Below are 16,104 nucleotides of genomic sequence, written 5' to 3'. Positions count from 1 at the left end.
CTAGTTGATTTGATAAATTGTTTCTTATATTTAGCTTATTTATCTTACAAATCATTTAATAAAAATTTATTTTAAGATTAAATTCTTTGTACTTCAACATGAAATTTACAGCTTGGTAAATTAGCAACTTCTGCTTTGACTGTACATGCCATACCAAGGTTTGCTAAACTACCTCTCAAGAGTCCACATGTAAAAGCTAATAAGCGAGGACTCTCTTGTAAATATTGTTTGCTTCCACTTTTACCAACTTTGGCCAATAATCGAAATTCATTATCATGAAGTACATAAACACCATGGTGATTAGTTCGTAAATTATCTACTTGCTTATGATATAAACTATTCCAAAAATCTGTACAAATAAACTTAATAATATCCAACTCATCTTTGAATCTTTGCCATTCCCTTGTTAATCTTTCTATAATTCGATATCCAACACTAAAACCCATCCACTCTAGTCTGGAAAGATCTTCCTCCTTGTTCTTTGAAAATAAAAAAATATGAAAATTAATACATTTATTTCAACAAATATTAATATATTTCACAAGTGTCAATCTTACATTGGCATCTTTCGGTGTTTGATTGATCACATAATTTACCATTTCCCCATGAAGATACTCAAATAAGCATTCATCAGCTTCGGCTTTTGTAGATGATGTTGGTTTAACATCGGCAAATTGATGTTTCATGATTACAATTAATACTTAATTGCTTTCGAAACTTTTATTCTTCTTGGTTATAGGTTATAGATACTTTTACAATATCTATCACATTTGCACGGTTTAAAATTTAATTATCAAATTTTTATTAAAAAAAGTCATAGATTTTAATGTGAATCGTTGTTTCTATACTTAACTAGCCAATAAGAATATATGTAATCAATATTTACACTCTCGGACCTACGTTTTTTTGCACGAAGTTTACATTCGTATACTGAATCATTCAGAATAAATCGGAGGTGAACGGTGATTGGTGCCCATAAGCTCCTATCAAACTCAAACCTAACTTTTATCACCATTGAATTAAAACTTGAATTAAAATAATAAGTATTAGAAAATGTTAGTGTAATGAAAATAATTTGTAGTCAAAATTAATTCGTAAATACTTATGTATTCATGTACAAAAATTTATACACATTGTAATACAATAATATATCAAAATTTATGAGAATTAAACATACTTGCTTAACGAAACTTAAACACAAACATACATATAATAATAAATTTTTGTATATAAAATATACAAGACAATGCATTTTTACACAGATTTTATGATATATATTACATATTTATGAAATATTTCCTGGCTCAATATTTTCGATACAATTAATAACAGTGTTCATCACGTCTGGTGGCAAAGTAATAGGTATAAAATTGTCTTTTCTACTAGGATTATTACCATCGTAATCAGGACTGACAATATAATGTTGGACAATTTTTTTTCCTGGTTCATTAGCATTGTCTTTTGTTAAAACGACCCATGAACCTGGTTCTAAATTTTTTATGTTAGGCACATCAGTGAATTCACCGGGAATAGTTGATATTTTGGTCTCAGTTGTTGATGTCCCTAAACTGTCATTGTTATCAATATTTTTTGCTATAGTTTGCTCTTCAATAATTATAATATCTTCATTTTTATCTCCGTTACAGTTCGGATTTCCTTCTTCGATATTTTTTTCGTTATTATTTTTCTTGTCATTCATTTTCGGTGCTCGTTTAGTTTCTTCTTTATTTTTACTAATTGTAGTTCTTTTAATTTTTTGTAGTTTTTTGGTTTTTCTTGAGGTACGCCCCGACCGAGTTGTTTGAATTTCATACAATTCTGGGTTACTATCAGTATCATTATTTAAACTTCCATCACTGTTTGTATCGAATACCATCATTTTACGTTTACGTGTTGCGCGTCTTCTTTTTGGAATTGGCTTTTCAATTTTTTCTTCATCACTTGTTTGCTCTTCACCACTATTTTTATTTTCATCGGAATTCTGATCATCTTCACAATTCAGTTCTTTTACCAATTTTTCTGAAAATAATTTGAACATATAATTTATTTATGAAGTAAATATATAGTAATAATATAAAAGAAATTGACTCACGACATCTAATACGCTTTCGCTTTTTGTCTTTCTCTTTATCTTTCTTCTTTACTTTTTTGTTTGATTCTGTTTCTAATCTTTCGCTCTCATCAACTTTTGCTGTAAATAATATTAATAATAATAAAATATTTTTATATTATAAATTAGTTATTACACCAAAATATACATTCTATTTTACCTAAATCTTTTTCCAATGTTTCTGTATCAAATTGTTGGTATACAAGAGCTTTTTCTACTAAATTATGATTAATTTTTTCTTCTTTTTTGTATTTTAATTTTAATTCTTGTCTTGTTCTATGAGGAAATATACTTTTCATTAAAAGAAAGTCAGTTCCATAAGTATTTAAAGCTTTATAAAATTTTAATGTCTCCCATTTACTCCAATCTTTGCTTTTACTTCGCCTTTTATAAAAACCACTAGTTTCGTCATCTATTAAAATATCTGATCTATCTATATTTTCCTGTGCCTTGTATTGGTCAATGACAAGACTTTGTTCATCAATTATTAGCTGTTCATTTGGTCCTACTTTTACTTGCGGCACAAGCATTTCTGCTGGTTTATCTACAATTTTCTCTTCTTTTGAATCATGTATTCTGCAATTGAGATTTATTAAATATATATATTGATTAAAGAATACTGTTTACATATGAATTTTTTGACTTACGAGCAGATTGAGTTTTTTCTAGCAGCCTGTTTATTTGGAGGTTTTGGTGTCATAGGATTTGTCACTGGATTATAATAAATCAAATCATACATGGTTAGCTTACTCTTATCAGGGGGTTTATGTTCATGTTTTAAAAGAAATTCTCTTCTAGATTCTGCAAGCTTTCTAGCAGATTCTGATACAACCATTCTTCTTTTTTGGCCAAGATTTAATTTTGAAATATTGCTCACATTTCCAGTGTCTTTCAAACTAAAAGTGGAAGATACAGAATCATTCCTTACACGATTTGGTACAACAGAGCTTGATCTTCTACTGTCATCTTCTGATTCACTAGCACTTGCTCCACTTCCTTGAATACTATTTCTTCGGATTCTACCACTTCCATCCAACCTGGGCATTGGCCTTGTGAAGTGTGATCTACTTTGATGAATTTTAACTGAAAATAAATAAAAAATAAATAAAAATGAAGAAACTTTATACATATTTTAATATTTAAAGATACAATACCTTCAACAGAAGCAACAGTAGGTTTCGGTGAAACATCGCTTTTCTGAGATGGCTGTAAATTATTATTATCTTGTACATTTATTTCAGAAAATCGTTTTTCTTTTACAAGAGAAGTAGGTTCTTCCTGTTTAGATTGTGATAGATTTTCTAATTCTTTTTCTTTTAGAGGAGAGATAGAAGTTTTCGGTGAAGATTTTGGTATATTTTCTGATTCTTGAACTTCTTCTTTTATATGACTTATACATGGTCCTTTTTGTGGAGATTTTGGTGCATTTTCTAATTTTGCAACTTTATTTTTTAAAGGAGAACTTGGAAGTTGCTGAGGAGACTGAAGTGTAAGAACATTTACTATTGATTTTTCTTGTGTATCAATTGCAACAGATTCATTATTACATTGGTCAATTTTATCTGGTAATTTTTCAAATTCTTTTACATCAGTTTGCACTGGAGGTGCTGCTTGAGTGCTATCTTGAACAGCTTTTCTACGTACTGGCACAGTAGCTACAGCTTTAATTCGTGCTCTTCTCATCCTTATCTACTGTGTATGGAAATTGCAGGACTTCAAAAAAATTCGATTAAAATTTCACGTAACTGATTGAAATTGAGATATTGCATTGGTTACTTTTTACACAAGAGGTTAAAGCCACTGTTTACTAAAAAGATTTTTGAGTTAAAAATGGCCTGCAGAGAAGTTTTAAAAAATAACTGATATTTTTTTGAATTCTGAATGAACATTCCACCATTAAATTCCAGTAATTGTCTTACATGTGTTTTTCGACAATTGTCAATGTATACACTGATTGAATCCATATGTGAGTCATCATCATGGGGATTCTTTCACCGTTAGACGGCGCTAGTATGTCAAAACTTTGAAGTGAGTAAATATTATATCTATAGTTATCAATATAATATTTACACCTTTAGCTGTCTATAGGTATTTATAGATATAATGTTCATGTACTAGACGTAGTAGTAGTAATAGTAGTAGGAATAGTTTTATTGGCTCATATTATATATATACATTACTATGATACATAAAATACTCCATACTAAAAGGCGCGTAATTTAAACTTAAGCTATTAATATAAAATACAAAATATAATATATAAAATAAGGAACATTAATTTATTTTAGGTCAAATTTTACTGTCAATGTTAACGATAAATTTCACCATACAATCTACAACACTTAAGTTATTTGATGCTGGAAGAGAGATTACAGAATAAGTGCTATATTAATATATATGTCTGATTTCTTTAAGAAGATTAATTCTATGTTTAATATAAAGTGTGCACTCCCAAAATATGTATTTAATGGAGTCCTAAGGGTGATCGAATAACAATTGTTTCCAAATACAATATTTACTGTTGAAAGATGAATAATTACAACTAATCTAAAATAGGCGTATTAGCGCCTGCTGGCGGTGGGAAGACCCCCCCCCCTCATCAGACGTCAGCCCCATGCCATGCTCCGTGACATTCGGCATTCCAATTTTCCAATGTCTGCTCTGCTTTAGCGCTTCACTAATATAATTGGTTCTTGGTTTGTACTTTGTAGACAAAATTCATTTAGCCGACTAGCCGAAGTTACAAAAATAAGTTTTATTGAAGATTGCAGCTATAATTTTTGTACAAGATGGTAAGTATATCATCAGAAGATTACTCTTATTTAACAAAATTTCATAATTATAATTTATTTTACCTCTTCGACTTAGTAAAAGATTGTTTGAGAGGTTATGTGAGAAATGCATTGTCATCTAGTATTTAATTTTGTTATAACTTTTTTATTGAAGTTTATTGAAACAACCAATAATATTTCTTGCTTTTATATTCATTTGTATAAAGAATCGTTACACTTACGTTAACAACGAATTCAAAGCTTTATGTTAAATCACGATTTTTCAACACTATCTGTATTTTCAAAATTGACAGTTTTGTATGCAGTTTTTATTTACGTTATATATAGAATAATAAAATACAACTTTTCAATTTTAGGCTCGTCGATACGATACTCGTACAACAATCTTTTCTCCAGAAGGTCGTTTGTACCAAGTAGAATATGCTATAGAAGCTATCAGTCATGCAGGAACCTGCTTAGGAATCTTGGCAAATGACGGAATTTTGTTAGCAGCTGAAAAAAGAAACACAAATAAACTCTTAGATGAAGTATTTTTCTCTGAAAAAATTTACAAGCTCAATGATGATGTAGTCTGTTCAGTAGCTGGTATAACATCAGATGCAAATGTTTTGACAAATGAACTGCGTTTGATAGGACAAAGATATTTGCTGCAGTATGGAGAAACTATTCCTTGTGAACAATTAGTTTCATGGCTCTGTGATGTAAAGCAAGCATATACTCAGTATGGTGGTAAAAGGCCATTTGGTGTATCAATTTTGTACATGGGGTGGGACCGTCATTATGGATATCAATTATATCAGTCTGATCCTAGTGGAAATTATGGAGGATGGAAAGCCACTTGCATAGGCAACAACTCTGCCGCTGCAGTATCTTCTTTGAAACAGGAATACAAAGAAGGAGAAATGACTTTGAAAGATGCTATGGCTCTTGCTATTAAAGTTATGTCAAAAACTTTGGACATGAACAAACTTTCTGCTGACAAAGGTTGGTTAAGGATTTAAAAATTTTATTTTTTTTTAAAATCAATGTTTCATTCCTATCTATATGATTTTGATTGAAAATCAAAGGATTTTTTAAAAACTTTTTGATTTAGTGTCTGAAATTTCTTTATTGATTTTTACTTCTAGTGCAATTAGCATCACTGAGAATGCATTGAATTCCAGGATATTTTTACTTAATTATTAAAACATATAAATGAAATAAAATTATATTAAGAATGAATGAAAAATGTTCTAATCACTAGTTAAAAATGCATTAACTAGAAAAAGAAAATTCGTGAAAGATGTTAAAGCAATCAATACATTATTTTTTTATTGTTCCACAGTGGAAATGGCAACCTTGACACGCATAGATGGAAAAACGAAAACAAGAATTTTGCCAGCTAATGAAGTTGAGGCATTGATTGCTGAGCATGAAAAATTAGAAGCAATTGCAGAGGCAGCAAAGAAAGAGAAACAGAAGATTTAGGTTATTTAATTAAGCATTTGAAAATGCTAAAGCGGCTATTATGATATAATATGGCGCATTTCATTTTTTTATTGTATGTAAATGAAATATATTTAAAATTTTTGATTTAACTTCAGTATTATATTTTTACTCATTCATTTGTCAAAGGTTCTTATCAGCGTTTAACAATAACTAAGCTGTTTTGGTCACGAAATGCTGCTTTAATTATTTTTTGCCGATTTAAAAAAAAGAGCATGTTTGGCATTCTCGATATGAATTTAAAAAATTTGTTATGTATGTATGTTCGCATATATCTCTCGAAAGGTTCAGCCGATTTTGATGGGGATGGGCTCATTTAAAAGGGTATATTAGTAAGTTGGTCCTATTTTATTATTGACTTGATTAAAGAATGACTTTTCAAGTAAATGCAAAAAAATAAAGACGAAGTCAGTCTCTTTTTAGGAAAAATTATTTGTTACAGTGAAACTAGTTGGGTTCTGACATTTATGTCTTTTATTACATTCGATTATTTTGAATGATTAAAATATATAGGGGTCTTTTATAGTCAATATTTCTTTTACTTTCCATTTTTCAATGATTTAAATAATCTGGGTTTATTCTACTAGCTTTGAAGTTTATATTTAAGTCTTTTATTGTCATTTAATTACTTGTTTAAATAAAAAATGAGCCGATTGTCAGTTTAAATTTCTGTGATACGTCCTTTAAACTAACAGAGAAAAATGATGCTTGCAGAATATTTGTCGATATAGACAATTAGATTATTATTCATTTCAGTTTAATATTGCATAGATTTCATTTAATCAAAGTAAAAATCGCACAAGCCACCAAAATGTGAAAAAATGAAATTTATTACAAAATAAGTACAATTATTACATATAGAACATAATAAAATACCTTGGACTGTGACTTAATTTTAGCGCTACTTTAATAAAAACGGTAATTTGAACGTTGAACAGCCAATAATCACTCTGAAATTAATTTTTGAATAAATCATGATATATCTTTATGATAATCACTTAATCATTGAAATGCTTTATTTGATAAATGCTGTCAATCTTCTTTACCGTTTGCCATTGTCCATTGATTGATTTAAAATATTTACCATATCTAATCTTTAGATACGGTGTAAACACTCTAGTCACTCTTGTGTAGTATATATAAGTGAGCATAATAAAAAAATGAAATACTTTAGATATTAAATTTAGCAAGCAGGAAATATTCTAAATTTAGAAATAACATACTTATATTTAAATTTCCTTTGTTCATTTTTTAAAGACAGTTGAATATAGTCAACACTTTTATAATTATTATTTAAAATAAATTTTTAAACTTAAATTAGAATGATTTCAAGGTTATTATTCAACTAAATTACGTTTAAAATGTATTGCTTTAAATCTATCATAATTGTTTTGAGCTTCTATATTCATACAACTATATCAATTTCATTAAATGGAAAATGGAAAGGTTTCATATTACCAACAGGTAAAAGCATTTTTAACAATATGTCTAATTTTTCCTTTCAATAGTAATCATATTTTATCAAAACTTATTTTCTGTCTTTTTTAGGCTCTTCTTTCTCTGCTGATGTGCCTGGTGGTATTTACAGTGATTTGGAAAATGCTGGAATAATTAAAAAAAATTTAGTAGGCTTTAATGATGTCAATAATCGATGGGTGGCAAACAAATCCATTGCTTATGTCACTGACATTACAGGTACCTTCTAGTTAATTTTTATAATTTCCTGGTTTTTTTTTTGTAGTAATAAATATTTAATTTTCTATGAATTTTCAGTCAACAACAGCTTGCTTACCACACCACACATAATATTAGTTTTTCATGGATTAGATACATTTGCAACAATATACATAAATAATCATATTATTGGTAAAGCACAAAATATGTACTTACAATACAATTTTGAAATAAAAAAATACCTAAAGGTATGTACTTCATATCTATTTAGAAAGATTCCATATAAAAAATGTATTTAATTTAAAGATTACACTTTTCAGATAGGTAAAAATGAATTAAAAGTGATATTTGATTCTCCGATAAAAGTTGCTGATAAATTATACACTATTCAAAGTGTAAACTATGTTATACCACCTACTTGTGTGCCAAAAGAATACAATGGAGAATGCCATGTAAATCATATAAGAAAGATGCCAGCTAGCTTCAGTTGGGATTGGGGACCAGCTTTTCCTTCAGTAGGTATTTGGTAAGTTTATTTTATCTCATTATGCTCATAAACATTAATGTACTATAGTAATGTCTTGTTATTGAAATTTTAGGAAGGATGTTGAGCTAAAACCTGTACAAAATATTTTAATTTCAGAAATTACTACTGATGTAGTGAAGAAAAATAATTTATTTGAAGTTGTTGTTACAGTATATTTTCAAATGTTTGGAGAGAACATAACAGATATCAGTGAAACAATCCATGTGAAATGTACACTAGATGAAAAATATTCAAATGGTAGTTACTTTAACAATCTTAAATTTATTAATAATCACGCCAAAGCAATTGTGTTGCTGAATATACCTATTGTGAGTACACTTTTCGCTAAGCAAGAATTTTTATTTTTATAAAAACTGACTGTTAAATAATTTATTTAGAATAAAGTAAAACTTTGGTGGCCAAATGGTTATGGTGAGCCAAAATTATACTCATTACAAGTAAAAGTAATAAATGGTATAGATGTAGTTGAAAAAAAAATGAAAATTGGATTCAGAACTGTTGAATTGATACAGGATCCATTAGAAAAAGGACTTAGTTTTTATTTCAAGGTGAATGGAATTTCTGTATTTGCAAAAGGGAGCAACTGGATTCCTTCAAGTGTATTTCCAGAAAAATTAGTTGATAAAAAAACTGTAGAATATTTGCTCAAATCTACTAAGGATACTCATATGAACATGTTAAGAGTATGGGGTGGAGGCGTTTATGAATCAGATCTTTTTTATGATCTTGCTGATGAATATGGTATTATGATCTGGCAAGATTTTATGTTTGCTTGCAATATGTACCCAACAAATGAGTCATTTCTTGACAGTGTCAAAGAAGAAGTGACTCAGAATATGATAAGATTGAAACATCACCCAAGTATTGTACTTTGGGCTGGTAACAATGAAAATGAAGCTGCGCTTTATGGAGACTGGTATGGTACTGGGGAAGCACAGGTCTACAGAGATGATTATGTTAAACTTTATGTTAATACTATTAAAAGTGAAGCAGTTGTTATTGACACCACAAGGCCATTTGTAGTGTCTAGTCCTAGCAATGGTTTGTACAGTGAACAACAAAATTATACTGGATCGAATCCTTATTCTAACTTATATGGAGATGGTAATTTATTTTTATAAAGTATCTAACGAAAATTTGAGACAAATATAGTTTAATTTTTCAGTTCATTATTACAACTACTTGAAAAATGGTTGGGACATAAATCAGTATCCAATTACAAGATTTGCATCTGAATATGGGTTCCAAGGGTTACCTTCTATATGGACTTTGATGTCTGCTACCAAAAATGCGAGCGATCTCGCGTTGAACAGCACTTTCATGAAACACCGTCAACATCTACCTCTAGGATATAATTTTATGAAGTTACTGATTTCTAAAAATTTCAACATTCCAAAAAGTGACAATCAATTGAAAGACATTATAGACTATATTTACCTGAGTCAAGTAACACAGGCAGTTTCAATGAGGATACAAACTGAATCATATCGTCAAATGAAGAGTTTGTTTAATAATATAGGAGAGGGTATGACTATGGGTGCTTTGTACTGGCAACTCAATGATGTTTGGCAAGCTCCGTCATGGTCGTCAATTGGTAAGTAATCTATTTTATTGTAAAAAAACAAAATTTTTATTACTGCTCTGCAATTTTGTAATAGATTTTGAGGGACGTTGGAAAATGTTACATTACTATGTCAAAGATTTTTTCTCACCTGTTATTGTCACACCGCGGTTAACGCAAGCTAACGAACTGATGATATACGTAGTTTCCGATCTGCTTCATGAACTTACAAATTTGAGCATTGATGTTGTTGTATACGAATGGAAGAATTCTAAATCAATTCTTACTACTCAACTTACTAATATTACAGTGGTAGGTAGGGCTGTATTAAAATTAAATACGTATTATAACAATAATATTCTGCAAACGCTTGAGAATCTCAAGCGATTTATTAAAAAGAACTGAGCTTACTCAAGTCTTTGCAGAAAGATAGAAAAATAATAAAGTACTTAATTGAATTGTTTTTATAAAATCAAAGGGACCTAATGAATCGCGGCTCATTGCGCAAAAGTGGATTGATGTTTTCTTAGAAAGAGCAGGGTGTGGAACTTTAGCAACTGCAAAAGAAAATTGTATGATTGAATTAATTTTGAAAGACGAAAATGATAAAAAAATAGCTCCAACAAATTACGTTTATCCACATCCGTTAAAAAAAGTTTCTTTGCCAAAGGATTCTGTTATGGTATGTAAGCGTAATAATGTGGTTAAAAAATCATTAGGCTAATTAATTCACACATAAATATTATACATTCTAGGTCAAAGTTAAGCCCAAATCTAATGAATTATTAAAAAATCAAATATTTGAAATTCAAATCGTATCAACTAAAATAGCATTGTTTGTTTGGCTGGAAGTAGGGAACATTGCTGGTCAATTTTCTGAAAATGGTTTTCATATTTTACGTGGAAAGAAAATAATTACATTCGAAGCTCAAGAGTCCACGACATTACAAAATATAATAAAAAACTTAATGATAACATCTCTTTCACGCATTTACGATTCTAATCAAAGATATGCCGATATACAAATTGTAGTTGATCAACTGGATAAACGTAATAAATTTTAATTTTTTTCATGTGGATATTAATAAACATAGCTATCTAACCTTTATTGCGGAGGAAAGTACATATCATAATGAAGGTAGACTTCGAATATTATTAATATCAGAAGAATGGTGACCAACGCAGCGCCAACAGTATATGTTATATCACTTATCATTTTTATGTTAAATAAAAATATAAATGCCAAAACATGTTTTAAGTAAATTTATTTGACGTTAGCGATCACATGAATTTATAAATACTTTTTATAATAATTAAATATATTATGTCACATGTTTTACAATAAATACAAACAAAAACAAATGAATATTACTTTTCTTTACTGATCAACAGCTAAGAACGTTTTTGATTGAATACTAAAAATATAAAAATTACAAGTTTCAAAAACTACATAGAAAATAATCACTCTTTAATCACGTGAATAAAAAAATATTAACTTTTTACAAATATCTAAAAAATTATGTTATAAATTTTACAATTATAAAAAATTCTTAATCACAGTTTAAGTTAAGATTTTTTAGTTATTATGCTAGTGAGAGTTGTCGCAGTATAATAATAATAATAATATTTTTGATGCTTCGTGCGTAAAGTGCATCTTTCCTGCAGGCTAGGCAGAAAACGTGCGTTGAAAATCATACTTTCCACACGTCGTATAAAAAAATACGGTACCACACACGTTCGAGAAAGAGTTTTTCGTTTCGTGTACCTTTCTACCCTCGCTTCGCTCGGGCGTAAATGCCACACGAGACAAGAATCTACTTTCCCGCACTTGTATCGTAATGTACTATATTACATCAAAAAGGCACAGTCTTTTAATTATGTTAGTTATAATGAGTAGCGTTCTTCTTTGAGTAATTTAATTAAAATAATTCGAACTTATGTCTCAAGACTCCAACTGATCAATTTCAGATCTGATTGAATTTATTGCTTCTTCCGAAGGAGATTGAAGATATCTTCTGCTCAAATTAATAGCTACCATAATGCAACAAAGAAGTAAAGGTCCGAAAATAGCTCCCTCAATTCCCAAACAGAATACACCTCCTGCTATAGACAAACCTGTGAGATATGGATGCCCACCCCTAAAATGAAAGTATCCATTGTTAACTGCAATTTAAAATAATCTTAAGTATGTTATTTTTAATGAATAATCACCCTTTTATTTCCATGTAGAATTCAGATATAACGATGTTAGAAGCGAGAAAATGGAATGAAAAGAAAATAATCGCTATAAATGGTCCTCTAGTAAACCATAGTTCAAGAGCAGCTGGTATGCTAGCAAAACATGCATCAAGAAATGGAACTGCTCCCAGTAAAGTTGCAAAAACTGATGGTAGGTACACGATTTTCACTTGGAACAGATTGTGCATGAACCATGTCCACATGCCAAAAAAGGATGCTAATTTGAATGTTGCAGTAAATACTCCAATCACAGATTCTTGTAGAGCCATTGCAAATCTACCAAACAAAATATTATTAGACAATTGTAGATACAATATTTTATTCAACCATTTCCTTATAAAAGTACCCAGCAATAAAATAAAATTATTAGCTAATAAACACAATATTTTGTAAGACAAATGTATATACATATCATTGTTACAACTTGTCAAATCATGATTGCAGAATATTTCAACATACTGTGCAATAATAATATATAAAACTACATTTCTACCTACAAAATAACTCACTAATCGCTTGTTTTTCTGACATACCCTTTTTCATCAGACCTGCTTTTCATATAAAATTTATATTGTTATTGATCATAAGGAATGTAAGTATCGCGTGATTACTAAATTAAAAAGTTATTTACCTGTGGCAACTTATTGGACTGAAATTAGTGATCAATTCAATGGGTTTATACGTTTTCCCGCTAGAATTTAGTAAGTAAAATAATGCCGTGAAAAATACGACCTACAAACATAAACGATTTTCTTTAGTTTATGATATTCAACAAGTAATTGATATAGCAGCAATTTCTTTTACCATGCTCAGAAGGAAATTAAGAACTGCTGATCCGCTTATCAAAACAATGTATAATAACTCAGTAATGATTCCAAGAACTACAGACATGTTTCCTTTAACTATGCTCCATATTGAGTCCAAAACTTGCATGAGGATACCAACATTTTCTTTGGCGAAATTTTGGATACTTGTCATATTAAATAATTCTGAAATTAATCAGTCAAATATAAGATGTTATTAAAATTAAGCAGCAGCTGCTTACAGTATCAAAATGGTATACTTACGAAAGGGAGTTTTCCCAAAACTATCTTTTAAGCTTTCCCACACTGAAAAAGCAACATTTGCATCAACAGTTGGGCCAATCATATCTGAACCTTCATTAGACATCATCCAAGCTTGATATAGTCTATCCCAAAGTTCCAAGACTTTCTTTTCCATTTGCTCTGCTTTCACAGGTTCCAAATCCTTCACAAATTTCTTGATCTAAATACAATGATAAGTCATTTTTAGTCATGATTAGCATTGATAAATTATTTTCAAATAATAATGTTTACCCCATCCGAAATGGCTGTACGCCCATAAACATATGCATTGTCCAGTACACTATTTACAGACTCCTCCCATTGTTCAGGAACCCAATCAATATCTCGGTGATTGAGTAAAGTAGAATTTAAAATCTCTCCACTTATTTGAATAATGTGCATTCCTTCTGTATAAACCTGAACATAAATATAGGGGATGTCATATTTAAAATGATTTTCAGTAGAAAAGAAAAGAATTAGTAGAGATTTTTACTTACTTGAAAAGTAATAAATACTGAGGTACATATAACAAATACTATCAGTCCAACAATAACTGCAGTTGTGGCTACAGCATCTACAGATCCTTTCAGAATTTGAGTCACTTTCTGATCAACTATAATACTAACTTTGTAAAGGCCTCTTACATTTACTGGAATCAATGCCTGATGTCTTTCATAACACCAAGCTTTTATGGGCTTGGTAAATTTGTAACATTTACTAAGTATTATATTTCCAAATCCAAAGTAAGATATTAATCTTTTTAAATAATAATAAATTACTGGTACTATCAGAATGACTATTATCCATTTATGCTTCCATAAAATCATTCCAATACAAGCATACATAGCACCATACATATATTTATCGGTATCAACATCGTTGTTCCCCATATCTACTGTCATGCGTAATTCAGAGCGTAATTTTTTCAAAAAGTAGCGATCTGAAATGGATATTTTATCGGAAGACATACTACTTGTTGACTTGGCTTTTCTAGTCAGCTTATCTTGAATGGGCTTTCCTACATCAGCATCCATAGATATAGATCTACCAGCAGCTTTCAAGAAAGGTTTAGGAAATGAAACTTTAGGTTCCAGTAATTTTTGTATTGTTCCTATTTCTTCAGTACTTTCTGACAATGACTCATCTTCTGTTAATGTTGGCATGGTAGAACTTCTAGATGGTGCAATCTCAACATCTGTGATTGCTGAATGCACTGCTTGCATAAGTGAACTACTTCTGCCTTGGATTTCTTGTTGTTCTATTACTAATACAAGTTCATAAATAAATCCAACCAAATATAAAACTTGAACACCGCAGAATATAAATACTGGATACGTCCCTAGAGCATTTGACAGGTAAATGCTGATTAAGAGCCAAATAATGAATGAACCATAACAAAAATGAATATTTTTTTTTGGTGTCCAATATAAATATAATATTGATAGATATCCTATGATAGCAGCACTGATCTGAAAAGTATAATTTATTTTTTTTATATTAACAAGCTATCAGCTATAGGATAGAATAGATGTCCATATATAATTTGATTTAAACTTACAATATAACTATTACAAACTGATATAATAAGACTAAGGAAGGCAGTTGATAATGAAAATATCCTCCATGTTAGACAGCATAAAATATTTGGTGTATATCTATAAACTATTAATAGACCAAATAATGCTAATACAGCACCAATTATGTATTTAAGATGTTTGTGTACAACTGAGCCAACGACTTCAGAAATCTTATCAAATATACTAATAGGAACTACTGATAAGCTGAACAAAAAGGGTTTGTGAGAATCTTCAGTTGAAGCAAACCAAGATTGTACTATTGTTGTTAACGAAGACTTGAACGGAAATAAAACTGCACCACACAGTAGAGCCCATATCAATGGTTTTAGAAATGGATGTAAAACAAGATAAAGTCCAAATCCTGCTGCACACACAACACACAGTAACAATAATGCAACTGCATTGTAAATTCCTTGCTTTAAAGCTTTTTCATGCCCGATACTTAGACCCGATAACATATTCATTAAATTATCCATTGGTGTTTTTGAAGTATCCATCTTGAAGTCTTCTGTCTTTAAACTGTTTCTGTTGATTTTTAATTTTAAATCTTGTATGTTGTCATCTCTATTTTTAACAGTGGTGTATATGTTTTCGACTGGCTCAGAGGGATATATTTAGAGATTATGTATTAAACTTAAAGGAAATAATAATCTAGATACACCGCGGGGATCTTGAATTTTAGAATCCGTTAAACATCATCATTTATTCTATTTGAAAAACATCGGAGTTCGTATATTTTATTAGATATATCAGTACCAATAGTTCTTAGTTATATCATAATAATAGACTTACCGTGAAATATGACAGCATCACCAGATTCACGAAAATCATATGTCTCATCAATTAGCGGTATAAACTAGAGATAAGATGTCTTATTCTCATTAGCATAAATATATAGAAAGATAATCCACGTTACGAACCAACACTTTGTATCAGCATTGTGTAGTCAAAACTCAAAACAAATATAAGTGCATGCGCAATCAAACGAAGTGTTTATATTTAATGCGCAAAATACCAATCACTAGAAGCCAGCTT

General features: G+C 29.8%; 5 protein-coding genes across 7 annotated transcripts; 2 read left to right on the top strand and 3 right to left on the bottom strand.

Annotated features, from left to right (window-relative positions):
• Positions 1-70: 70 nt before the first annotated feature.
• Positions 71-904, bottom strand: LOC131664856 (trafficking protein particle complex subunit 6b). Its single transcript, XM_058936279.1, has 2 exons — positions 558-904; positions 71-479 (listed from the first exon to the last, which is right to left on the bottom strand). Exons 1-2 carry the CDS (start codon positions 684-686, stop codon positions 78-80), a joined length of 531 nt encoding a protein of 176 aa, XP_058792262.1. The 5' UTR covers positions 687-904; the 3' UTR covers positions 71-77.
• Positions 905-1,186: 282 nt separating this feature from the next.
• LOC131664900 (transcription factor TFIIIB component B'' homolog) lies at positions 1,187-4,054 on the bottom strand. The gene is made up of 5 exons (XM_058936348.1): positions 3,265-4,054; positions 2,758-3,193; positions 2,271-2,686; positions 2,093-2,191; positions 1,187-2,019 (listed from the first exon to the last, which is right to left on the bottom strand). The coding sequence occupies exons 1-5, from the start codon at positions 3,791-3,793 to the stop codon at positions 1,286-1,288; spliced, it is 2,214 nt and encodes a 737-aa protein (XP_058792331.1). The 5' UTR covers positions 3,794-4,054; the 3' UTR covers positions 1,187-1,285.
• Positions 4,055-4,728: 674 nt separating this feature from the next.
• On the top strand, positions 4,729-7,568 carry LOC131664882 (proteasome subunit alpha type-4). Its single transcript, XM_058936320.1, has 3 exons — positions 4,729-4,902; positions 5,259-5,886; positions 6,227-7,568. The coding sequence occupies exons 1-3, from the start codon at positions 4,900-4,902 to the stop codon at positions 6,367-6,369; spliced, it is 774 nt and encodes a 257-aa protein (XP_058792303.1). The 5' UTR covers positions 4,729-4,899; the 3' UTR covers positions 6,370-7,568.
• A 178-nt stretch (positions 7,569-7,746) lies between these two features.
• Positions 7,747-11,452, top strand: LOC131664950 (beta-mannosidase). The gene is made up of 10 exons (XM_058936444.1): positions 7,747-7,851; positions 7,936-8,082; positions 8,161-8,309; positions 8,382-8,587; positions 8,661-8,916; positions 8,986-9,712; positions 9,774-10,202; positions 10,267-10,481; positions 10,648-10,851; positions 10,925-11,452. Exons 1-10 carry the CDS (start codon positions 7,749-7,751, stop codon positions 11,231-11,233), a joined length of 2,745 nt encoding a protein of 914 aa, XP_058792427.1. The 5' UTR covers positions 7,747-7,748; the 3' UTR covers positions 11,234-11,452.
• A 162-nt stretch (positions 11,453-11,614) lies between these two features.
• On the bottom strand, positions 11,615-16,049 carry LOC131664951 (transmembrane protein 245). 3 transcript variants are annotated; one of them, XM_058936446.1, is made up of 10 exons: positions 15,862-16,049; positions 15,051-15,776; positions 13,990-14,961; positions 13,745-13,909; positions 13,475-13,673; positions 13,212-13,396; positions 13,039-13,139; positions 12,941-12,958; positions 12,381-12,683; positions 11,615-12,307 (listed from the first exon to the last, which is right to left on the bottom strand). In XM_058936446.1, the coding sequence occupies exons 2-10, from the start codon at positions 15,564-15,566 to the stop codon at positions 12,112-12,114; spliced, it is 2,655 nt and encodes an 884-aa protein (XP_058792429.1). In that variant the 5' UTR covers positions 15,567-15,776; positions 15,862-16,049; the 3' UTR covers positions 11,615-12,111. The 3 variants fall into 3 exon arrangements, with proteins under 3 accessions (XP_058792429.1, XP_058792430.1, XP_058792431.1); XM_058936447.1 differs by having other exon boundaries at positions 12,941-12,955; XM_058936448.1 differs by lacking the exon at positions 12,941-12,958 and having other exon boundaries at positions 11,617-12,307.
• Between the last annotated feature and the right edge of the window lie 55 nt (positions 16,050-16,104).

The sequence above is a fragment of the Phymastichus coffea genome, unplaced genomic scaffold (genome assembly GCF_024137745.1).
Source record: "Phymastichus coffea isolate CEN01 unplaced genomic scaffold, Cenicafe_Pcof_1.1 PCOF00046, whole genome shotgun sequence".
NCBI classification, from domain to species: domain Eukaryota; kingdom Metazoa; phylum Arthropoda; class Insecta; order Hymenoptera; family Eulophidae; genus Phymastichus; species Phymastichus coffea.
The sequence above is the reverse complement of the archived record's forward strand: the minus strand, read 5'-3'. Positions and strand labels throughout refer to the sequence as shown.